The 12153-nt window shown below is 34.6% G+C and overlaps 1 protein-coding gene across 34 annotated transcripts in view; it reads right to left on the bottom strand.

Annotated features, from left to right (window-relative positions):
* Window positions 1-12153, bottom strand: part of LOC126470085 (twitchin) — a 515873-nt gene that overhangs the window by 53518 nt on the left and 450202 nt on the right. For all 34 annotated transcript variants that reach the window (XM_050097601.1, XM_050097605.1, XM_050097618.1 and 31 more), the window contains 9 exons: window positions 10946-11230; window positions 8998-9140; window positions 6783-7066; window positions 5868-6637; window positions 2125-2403; window positions 1658-1960; window positions 1153-1455; window positions 958-1069; window positions 664-836 (listed from right to left, as the gene is read on the bottom strand). In XM_050097601.1, the coding sequence (XP_049953558.1) occupies window positions 664-836; window positions 958-1069; window positions 1153-1455; window positions 1658-1960; window positions 2125-2403; window positions 5868-6637; window positions 6783-7066; window positions 8998-9140; window positions 10946-11230 (2652 nt within the window). The remainder of the gene's footprint in view (window positions 1-663; window positions 837-957; window positions 1070-1152; window positions 1456-1657; window positions 1961-2124; window positions 2404-5867; window positions 6638-6782; window positions 7067-8997; window positions 9141-10945; window positions 11231-12153) is intronic.

Genomic DNA, 12153 nt, shown 5'->3' with positions numbered 1-12153 from the left:
CTTTAAGTCCCAATCTCACAAAAACTGACGTTATGCAATAAAAAAAGAACGTTAGACCAGAAATAGACATTAATTTCCATATATTAAATGAAACACTGTGTGTTAAATTCTTGGGCTCCAGCTGGATACCAAACTATAATGTATGTGACAAGTTAAAACTCGTAAGTCACGAAATTGAAAATCCTAACAATTCATAGTAAAACCAAAACAATTTTTAGTAGCCACAGCTTCCACAGGTAGCGTTATGATAAGTGACTTGGTCATGTAAATATGAAACAAGCAGTACAAGAAGACAAAGAGCAGGTGTTAATTGCAACTGCAGTTAGAGTTTATTGCTAATATAAGGTAGATATTTTGTTTTTAATACTGCTTCTCTTTCTTTACTGTATACCCCTGAAGATTCTCCTTCATAATGGGATTTACAGTACACAATGAATGAATTAACGAATCGGCAAAATGTATGAGATGCCACCTATCGACATCATGAAACTAAAGAAATAATACATACATTCCTATGAAAATTGTTGGAGAATTAGAGTGACATCTCATGCACTTGATGTGGTATCTACAAACACAAAGGGAGAGAAAGATTTTGTTGATGAAAAGAAAAACAGTTAATTCTTCATGCTGATAGGTTAGTAATACTTCAGATTGTTGTCTTACTCATAATGAAGAGTTCTGCACGGGTAGACTTCACTCCTCCTTTGTTCACAGCTCTACATACATATTCATCAGCATCCTCCCCAAAAATGTCATTAATTATCAGTGAATAGCTGTCACCTTCAGTTAGCATATGATATTTCATACTTTGTGAAAGCTCTCTTGCACCCTTATACCTAAATGACAAACATTTTTTTCATCTCAATTAGTATCAGATACAGATAATTTATCTAAGTGGCACTATTAATTCTATGTCAAAGACATTTTGTTTCAGATAATGAATAATATGGTACAAACCATGTAATAACTGGTCTTGGTGACCCAGTGATGGTGCATTTGAATTCTGCATTTCGATTCTGTACTGCACTCACATTCCTCAACGGCTTCACAATTTCTGGTGGCTGAGCAGCTATAACAAATTCAATTCATATAATTGCACTGTACATGATGCAAGTACCAATCCTAATGAATGAAAACTATGCAATGTCTTACCATGTGGATCTTTTATTTTCACAGATGTAGATGCTGTAGAGGGTGGACTTATGCCCGCAACATTTTGTGCAAATACTCTGAACTCATACTGACGGCCTTCAATAAGATTGGAAATGTTAATTGTGGTTGCCACACAAAGAGTAGCACTTACTCTTTGCCATGCTTCACTGCCAACCTCACGTTTATCTATCCAGTAACCCTGGATTCGAGAACCACCATCTGATTCTGGTTTCTCCCATGACAAATTGACAAAGTCTCCACCAACCTCCTTTACAACTGGTACGCCAGGTGCAGAAGGTGGATCTTTATGTCGGAACAGAGACAGATAATAAGCAAATGAAATGCATAAACATATATTTATATACAACCAGTGCATTTTAACAATAGAAATAGCTACCCTATTACAGGAAATAGTAACGAAGTACACAGAGCTATGAAAAAATTACTCCTTGTACCTACAGCACATAAAATGCAAAGTTGATGTGAAGTAATTTGTGGTACTCACCAAATGGAGCCTTTGCTTTGACTGGATTAGTGCCTTCAAGAGGTGGGCCCATGCCGTTATCATTGGCTGCCATAACTCTAAACAGATACTCCTGACCTTCAGTAAGTCCTTGGACAGTGAAAACTGTATCTTTGCAGAAGCTAGATACAATGATCCAGTGGGACAATGATATGTCTCGCCTCTCCACCACATAATGGGTGATGCGAAGACCACCATCATATGTTGGAGGCTTCCAACTGAGTGTGCAAGTATGCTTAGTTATATCAGACACATCCAGAGGACCAATTGGTGGACCTGGCAACCCTATAAGATTACAAAAATTATTAGTTAAAAACTGTAAATGAAAACTTAGTGCGCTTGCTTAAATACACTGTAGATTGTGTAAATGCAGGTTAAATATACTACCTGAAATGCTACTGCAAAGTTTTCAACAAATATATTAAAATTACATCAGAACATTACTTTACCTGTTATATAAACAGTAAATGAAGCAGACACACTTCCACTATCATTTTTCACATTTAGTGTGTAAGTTCCAGCATCTGACTTCACTATTTCTTTGATAAATATTATGAGGTATTCATCGAATACAGTGTACTTTATGTGAGTTGTTTCATCAATCTTTCTGCCATCTTTGGTCAGAGTTACTTCCATAGGCTGATCACCAGAGTAATAGATTTTGATCTTTGTATTATCACCCTCTGGCAAATACAAGTCACCTGGCATCCTATCAATTCTTGGTGGTGCTGAAAGATAATGGAATTATGAGTTTTATTCCTCAACTATTAGCTGATCGGTACATCAAATCTGTAAAACAAATCCACTTAAAACAATCAGCCATTGGAAGAGAATAATATTGCACAAAATATTGCTGACAACAATCATAAATAGAACATTTTTCCTGGCAAAAAACTAAAAATTGAGATAAAAATATATTTAAATTATACTTTCAGAGACAATACCAAAAATATAATACAATAAATATAAGTTATTGGTTGTATTTTTGAAGCTTCTAGCATTGGAAGTTAGTAATATCTCCCAGGACCCTTTCATTAACATAACAACTTTTCATAAACATCAACTGACAGCTAGAATATATTTTCTGGTTTATAAATTTTAGAGGCATTTCTTTCCTCCAACAAGATGAATTACTGAAGCAGTAAAGTTGGAACTAGTATAAGGCAATTATCCTGGAAATATCACTTCAGGGCATAGTGTGACTATTAACTTAATTAAATAGGAGATATTATGTTGACAGAAGGAAAAGTACAGCAAGAGTTTCTTGTGGGTGAACATGAAAGCTGGATGAAAAGCTTAATTCCCCAATGTAAATGTTGGTGTCGTTCAAAATAATCTTATGGTCTTGTGATTCCATAATTAATAAATTAATTTTCTAAATTTCAATTAATAAAGTTGTTTAACACTTGTACAGTGGCATTTTGACTGAATGTCCCAATTATTAATTTGAAAAATCAATGGTACATGGTAAACTGTGATTAAATATTTTTATTCTTGTTTGATATCATTACAAAAATGTTGTTAGTTTCAGTGATGATTCCTTTAACTACATTAAGCACAACTCTTAAGTACTATGTTGCTGAATGTTAAATAGGTATATATGTAGTGCCTGTTTTTCGGACACCAATTTGATCCTGCAGCCACTATGAATCAAAACACAAAGGAATTATGTGCCAGTGGCCACCGATTTATATTGATGGGACAAGTTGAAAATTTGTGTCGGACTGGGATTCAAACCCCGGTCTCCTGCTTACTAGGTATATGTACTGATCACGATGCCATCTGGACAGTGGTCACTATAACTGCATGGGTCTGATGAGAGGCATGATAGGGTAGTCTGTGCAGTTGTGGTAAGCACTGTGTACAGATGGTGTAGTGGTCAGCACATCTGTCTAGTATGCAGGAGATCAAGGTTCGAATCCTGGTCCAGCACAAATTTTCAACTTGCACCGTTGATATAAACCAATGCTCACTGGCAGTTAACATCTTTAATTCCTTTGTGTCTTACAGCTAACTGACTTCAAGAGATAAACCTCAACTATCTATTGGACTGCTCCCTTTGACATAATGTTGCCCATTACAGTATAGCAACTTGGTAAGAAATAACACATATGTTTGTACTAAGGTGTGAGTGTGTGTGTGTGTGTGTGTGTGTGACTGCTCCATTTGGTTCTACACATTACAGCAAGGTAAGCAACAATGGACTCATAGCATAGCTCTCTCTTTTATGCTCATTTGATGTATTACCAAAGAAACTGTACCACATAACTGACACTTGGATGATTTGCTGTGTAAATGCAAAATTGCACACAGCAACTGCAAATTGTTACTGCTTGTTATGTATTTCCCTGTGTTGGAAAGCACTTTTGAGACAAGATTTCAGTTGATGAAAATATTCAGTGTTTCAGAAGACAATTTCTACACAAAGAAAGAATTAGTAATAGCAGTTGTGCTATCAAATATACCAATTGATCAAAATCTCAAAAATTGGAAATGTCTGTTATTTAGTTTTGTTAATTCAGTCATGATATAGCCTTTTCACACTTTATGAAGATGCAAACAGCTCTGACAGTTATTTTATATAGCCCACATACATATGTAAAAAAGTCTGCACTTGTTAAGCAGTAAGAATACGTACATCTATTTTTGCTGGTGTAAGTAGGCTTACTATATTACTATGATAGGTAACAATGCACTTCACTGTACTCAGTACTTTTGTTCTTGTATTTAAGTGTTTGAAAATAACAGTTTGAATGCTCATGGCAGAAAAGGCCACAAGAAATACTTTGGCAAAATGAGTTATGTTTTATGGATGTGTGACTACCTTAACATACAATGATGAACATTATTTGACTTTCCTGCAACTTTTAAATATTGAAATAAGAAAAATGATGGTTTTATTTGCTAAAAGGAAGATGTTCAGTTATCATTTTGCATCAGCCTACATATAAATATTATCAATAATTAAGCAGCAAGTGAGCAACTATTTTGAAATTCATGACAAATTATGCTGTTAACCTAACGTAACTGCTTGAGATCTCCAATTACAAGAACAAAATCAAATAAATATGTATCATGTCAGAAAAATATCAAGTAAAATGCAAGTGGTGCTGTCCACATTTACAATCAATTGTTCATACATTTATGAAAAGCCTGAAGCAATTTCATAATTTTAACTGACAATATTAAACATATGTATATGATATGATAAAAATCTACATTTTAATCATGTATGTGATATATACTATATTGGGATCAGCTGTAATTAACAAGAGAACCTGATTATGACACAGTTACAGGTGCTTCTTGTCTACATTACACACTAACAACCAGATAAATATTCATTATATATTGTACCAGCTCGCAGACCTATAATGGTAATGACTGAGAGGAAATCCATGTGCATTGATACACAAGACAACATTTGGTTGACCTGCTTTAATGGACAGCCCCTTCCAAATGTCACAAGAAGACTGAAAACTGTTTCTAGATGTCCCCAAAAGGATTACTATAATCATAGCTACATGAGGTCACAATTAATCAATGTGCTGTACAGAATGTTATTCCACAGTGTTTGATTTTACTGTTGACTCAGATGGTTTGTGTCAAGCTAACAATGCAAAATTTAAGTATACAACCTACCTGAAAGCAAATACTTGTGGTTTTCTTCTTGTAGTTTTTTTAACAAGCAGATTTTTGTGTATTTGTAAAAAGCCCAGAGGCACTACGGCCTGTTTTGCACTTTAAATTGCAGATTCTCTTATAACTGACAAGATGAGCTTATGCACAGTCCAGAGGGAGGAAAACACATGACTTCATTGGAACTATATCTAGAAGTGTACAATACTGTTCAAATGAATGTTAGTATTGATCACTACAGCCACTCCCTATCCCCACCCCACCAGCTTTTAATCCATTAACTTAGGAATATTGACTAATTTAGAAGCCACATGTACATGAATTGTTAGTGTACTATCAAATGAGTGCCTGTAAATTGAGGCATGTATATTAGCACTACAATAAAAAGATGTGATGTGAAGCTTATTTGTTAATAATTGTTCAACAAATGTATTCTGTCCATAAAGATTACTTCATCATTAAGATTTGTTTTTAAGTTATTAAATTACTAAACAGAGAGTTACATTAAGGGATTCAATGAATTGAACTACATATACTTGCAAGTAGTGCTTACCTCCAATCTTTAATCTGGCAGTTGTTGTAACGAAGCCAATAGTATTATTTGCTTCACAGGTGTAGTCACCATCATCAACTTCCCAAACTTCTGAGATAATGAGTCTAAATACACCACCTTTGGACTCCATTCGAAATCTTCCACCAGGCATAATCTCTCGCCCATTACGAAGCCACCTTGCAGATGGAGGTGGCTTGCCAGTTGCTTCACATTCAAGTACAACAGAACTATTAAGTGGTACAGTAGTTGGAAGTAAATGTCGTACAAACTCCGGTTTTTCCCCTCCCTCAACTTCACATATTTTGACTGGTGTTGTACAGGAACTAGGTTCGCTGCGACCTGCAGCATTGACTGCAAATATTCTAAACTCATAGTCTGCCCGTTCTACTAAGTTTAGAACAGTGTAACTACAGTCTGTAACATTGTATTCATTGCAGCGAGCCCATGGAGGTCCACCAACTTCACGGCGCTCAATAATGTAGCCTGTTATTCTGCTACCACCATCAGATATGGGTGGTTCCCAGGTCAGATCGACATAGCTCTTTCCTACTTTCACTACTTTTGGTGTTCCTGGTGGAGAAGGAACATTGAATTTGCCCTTCAGTTGGAAGCGTGATGATGGTGGTGAAGGTTTGCTAAATCCTGCAGCATTCTTTGCCCTGACTCGGAATTCATACTCTCTGCCTTGCAGCAAACTATGGACAGTGTATGTTGTGTCTTTGACTAGATAGTCATTGGCAACTCGCCACTGAGGATCTTCAGCCACATCTCTGTACAAAAAGAACACAGTAAGTATTACAATTTGTAAATAATTTTCAAAGTAAGAGATGTTAATTACTACAACATATTTAAAATAAAGAATTAATATTACAAAACATACAGAAAAAAGTTTCTCACAGGAAACATTATAATTACCTGTACTCAACTTTGTAGCCTTGAATTCTGGAACCTCCATCACTTAATGGCCTGTCCCAGATCAGAGTTATATTTCCACTCTCCCAGTCAGTTACACGTGGCTGTCCTGGTGGGTCTGGTACCGTAAATGCAAACTTTGCTGTGATTGGCTGATCTGTTTCCAGTGGCTCACTGACACCATATTGGTTTTCTGCACGAACTCTGAAGCTGTATTTTCTGTTTGGTTCCAACCCAATGACATCATAGTGACAGCTTCTAACAAAACTGCTTACTTTGGTCCACAACTTAAAAGAAAATAAATTATACATTATTTTTTGACATGGCCATCTATTAAAATGATATTCCTTATACCTTCTCATTACCAATAATACAAGACACTTCAGTATGAAATATAATCAAATGCTCAATATTTTACCAAATAAAAAACTTAAGACAAAACACCTACCCATCAAACCTGATGTGAGTATAATCAAAGCTCCTCACAATTATATAACTCAAAATCTAAGGAATGTCCCAGAACAGAAAGTACATCAATTCAGGTCATGGCATAAGAAAGGAAGCAATGGTTGATAGTCTCTCAGAAACACATATCATGTCATTTTTTTAACCTCTTAGTCATTATTAATGCTTCTGAGGAGAACATAAAAATGCTACATATCTCAAACATAAATCATAGTATGTCCATAACAACAAAGATATAGTAGTATTATAAGGTGTCACAGAATCTCTCCTCTGGACATTCATAACAAAATCCAGGTGGAGTAGTATCAGAAGTACATCAACCACTGCATAAAACAGTAACATTGTCACCAATTGTAAAAGATTTATCTTCATTCTTTTCATGCTATGCCAAGATCATCCAATGATGATGACACTGACTATTAAATATCGCATACAGCTTAGTTTACCTGGAATTTAGAGTTATTTTATCTATCTATTAACAGAGAAACATGTAAAAATTCTTATTATTTGACATTGTCAAATTTGGAGATAAGCAATCTGTTGTGTTAAAGCTGTGGATCCCAGAAAAATTATGAATTATTTTATTTTATTTTTAGTTCTGACTTATCGACAAGCCATCTTCACATCTGTAATACAGAAATTGCAGCTAATAAGTACAGAAGATTAAGCCATTAGTATTAAAGTTCTCTCACATGATAATACCATATCAACATAAACTGATTGGTGTAAAACTCATCATAATTTGTGTAAGCAGCATCATTTGTTATATAAACAATGGATCCTAAAAACATATTTAAATCTTGACAGTCCATACATATTACAAAAATTGGAGAAATTTCAAACAAACTTGGTATACCTACCACTTACTGTCTGGAAAGAATTACTGTGCAGGTAAAAAACACATACCTATCAAAGAGGGGAGGGTGAAAAAGCAGTGCAGCCCACTACCTGGGAAAACCCAAACTTTGGTCATCCAGTATTTGAGAATGGGAGCACTTAGAGACTTGCAACAGTCTTTACACATAATTTCAACCTATACAAAACTTTTTCTCACTACCAATCCCCATAAAATTATGAAAGGAGAAAATTTTATTACTGACGACATTTTCATCATTCATTCAGTAAAACTGCCAAATGAAGCATGACATTTTAATTTATTACTTCTTTACTACTAACTTTGTTTGTGACACACTTTGCAGACAGTAGTCACATACATTGCTGAATCTACTTGCAAAATTATATTATTGTATGACACATAGTTCAGGAGATGTGACATCATAAACAAAGAGACGTGTTAAAAACTGCCACATCATGAAAGACATTTAAATTTATTAATTTGCTGCTACTACCTCTATTCGCAACAATTTTGGCAGACACTATCCACATCTGCAACTAAATGTATCTACAAAAATATATGACACACAGTTCAGCAGATATGTTGTCAAATATTGAGATGCATGAAAAATTGCCGCATTGTGACTGAACTTTTATATTAATAATTTAAGTTTCTGTACTTCTTAGATGCAATTTTCTACATTTCAAATCTTATGATGACTTGCAGATATGCCAAAATTAGTAAACAAATAAAATTACATTTTAAATGTTGGATATTAAGAGTTGTTCTGAATCTGCTGGTGTAAAATTTCTACAGCTTATGCTTGATTGAGTTTTGGCTCATAGAGAGTGTAACAGTCCACTGACATAAAGATCATCAGGGTGAAAATTCACCATTTAAGTTATGAACATTACTTACTCCAGAAGCAGGGTCAAGTTTCTCCACTACATAGTTTGTGATAGGAGAGCCACCATCATCTAATGGGGGCTTCCAGCTCAAGGAACAAGTCTCAGGAGTGATGTCAGACACATCCAGTGGTCCCTGAGGTGGCAGTGGTTTATCTGGAAACAGAAATTTATTTTTAATTTGAGTGATTCAATGGCACTATTGTGATATAGCAAAAAAATTGGAAACAATGAATAATTCCAATGAAGATAACTGAGTTATAGTCGAACAATGGAAACTGCAGGCTGGAATATCAATAGCATTACAAAAATGATAGATCACTACTCACGATAAAGATGACTCATTGAGTTCCAGACAGGCACGGTGAAAAGAATGTTACGTATTATACCTTTTGGCCAAAGCCTTCTTCAGCAGAGAACACACACACATTCACACAAACAAGCACACCTCATGCACACATGACCGCTACCACTGACAGCTCCAAGCCAAACTCTAGTCAGAGGTGCCAATAGTAGTGGCCATGTGTGCATGAGGTGTGCTTGCTTGTGTGAATGTGTGTGTGCATTTTCTTAGCTGAAGAAGGCTTTGGCCAAAAGCTATAATGTGTAACAGTTTTTTGTAGTGCCTGTCTGCAACTCAAAAGGTCTCCTTTACAATGAGTAGCAACCTATCCTTTTCCTCATATTGTTGAGTCATAGTTGACTGTGATATTAACAATACATATTTTGTACTCAGTCATTGTATCATAGATGCAGAAACCTTGCTTTTTCAATTAGTACAGAAAAGAGGACAGAAATTTTATTTACCACTAATCATTTTAAATGGTATTTATAAATCACTAAAACCATTAAATGAGCCTGAGTATTAAAAATGTTGCTAAAAATAAAAAAAATACATTACTCCAATGTATACTTTGATTATGCCAGTTGTATAGAAAATACTAAAAAATTAATAAAGGTTCTGATTTTGCTTAAGAAACTGATGTGCAAGACAACAATCATGTAACTGGCTGGGATGAATTTGGTTTATAAGTTGAGCTTCCACAACCGAGTAATAAAAAACACTCCGTTTACTTTATCTTCCATTAACAAACTACTCAACATAGGTTCTGTCATGCTTCAAACTAACTTTTTTTTATATCAGTGACAATTACTATGTGTACAAGTTTTTATTTTTGATAGGGCGTGAGGAGTTGTGCTCTTTTCTGCACAATTAAAAATAAGCTTCACTGAAACATAATAAACTTGTAAAATTTGGATCTTTTAATGCAGAGACCAATTCTTTGATGTGATATATATGATATATTTCTTACTTTATAAGAGGAATATGTTATTATAGTACTTAAAACAAACACCTAGATTGTTTTTGAATTCTGGTGATTTTATCAGCCAGAAAAAATGAAAAGAATGTAGTTCTTGATATGGAAATAAGAGTCCTTGCCAAAATACTTCAGAAATGTTATCATAAGTTCACTGCATTTCGGTTTATTTTTAAAACACAATATAATCAAAATTATTTGAGGCATCAATTTTAAATTAAATAAACTGCTGAGTTAGGCAAATTATATTGAGGCTTCTTGAAGCAGAGTCACATAAATTTAATATAGTTAGCAAAATAGAAGCAGTTAAAAAACCATGTGATTGAATATCAGCTGTCAGAAACAAACAGTGCATGAAATTCAATAATTATTACAACTTTTTGCTCAAACTTTACATTTACTATGATCATGATTAGAATGTAATTTTCTACTTGAATAATCTTTCGCAGGTTTACATTTAGATTTGACACAAAAATTTACACACTCAGTAAAATTAGAGCACACTGATTTCATGTGTCCAAATATGTACTTAGTTTTATTTTTATTTCATGCTTTCTGAATATCATGGATTTTAGGTGTGAACAGATATAAGTTTCAAAATGTTGCTCAGAAATGAAAAAAGCAAATGTCAGTTGTACTCACCTACAACCAAAACCTTGCAAGAAGCAGTATCTGAGCCTTCAGTATTCACTAACTGTATAGTGTAATTGCCCATATCACTCCTTCTTGCACATCTATTGTGGAATACTGTCTGGTTGGAGGTAGTTTCAAATTTGATTCTATCTCCTGGAATGACTTCTTCTCCATTAATGGTCCATGTGGGTTTTGGTACCGGATTACCCGTGAAAGGAACTGTTATAGTGAACTCTTCTCCTGCAATGACTGTCATGTCTCTGATGCTAAGATCGCTTGTGATCTTAGGTGAGCCTGTGAATAAGGAAAGAAGTCACACTTAATACGATTCATAACTTACTAAAATATAAGCTGCTAGAGCTACATTTAGAATACAGATGCATAAAACTACATTTTCATCCATTAGAAATTGTTAACTACTCCATTAATCATTTAAAATAAATGATTTCTGGTTACACTGAGATCAGTTTATATGAGGGTCTGTGATAGTAAAATTGTAACATGCCGAAGGGAGAACATCCGTCATTCATTTGTGAGTGTGAAATGTAGAGAGGGTTATATAATTTTTCAGTACTTTTGATTCTGTCTCTCATTTGAAAACTAACTAAATGTACTTCAAAGTTCAAGTGTTCCTTCATTTATTACAGAAATTGCGAGGTAAATATGATGCTGATTGATCAGTTGTGAAAAGTTAAAGCTGACTGCCCCTTTCTGCACTGCTCTTACAATTGAGGTATCTAAGCATAAGATACTAATCAACTCAAAACCTCAACTTGTGATTAGCTGTTCACCATTTCATCCCTGTCCCAACTTGTGAGCTTGTGTTGAAGTCAAATTCTCCATTGTATCCATTCTGCTGGGTTTACTAATCACATTGCATTGTGCAAAAGCTTTTGTGGCATTTGGAAGGAACAGAAAGGAACCAGTGGCTTGTTCTATATATGTGGGTTGACTCACTGAGCCATGATCATGTAGCTCAATTCAAACAACAATGGCTCAATTGAAACAACAATATCCTTAAAAAGTTGAACCTCAGCAATAAATAAGAGTTACCAACTGCTGTAAGTTCAACTTTCCAGTCTCATTTTATTGATGTGTTGAGACTACTGATCATTTTCTGCATTTATAAAGTGGATTTCTACAGATTCAAACATCCCTTCTGAGAACCATTTCCATAGTTCATTATAAACTACAACATGCTCATTTCAAGTGTTGTT

Source organism: Schistocerca serialis, chromosome 3, assembly GCF_023864345.2.
Source record: "Schistocerca serialis cubense isolate TAMUIC-IGC-003099 chromosome 3, iqSchSeri2.2, whole genome shotgun sequence".
Classification (NCBI taxonomy): Eukaryota; Metazoa; Arthropoda; class Insecta; order Orthoptera; family Acrididae; genus Schistocerca; species Schistocerca serialis.
This window is presented reverse-complemented; position numbering and strand designations above follow the sequence as displayed.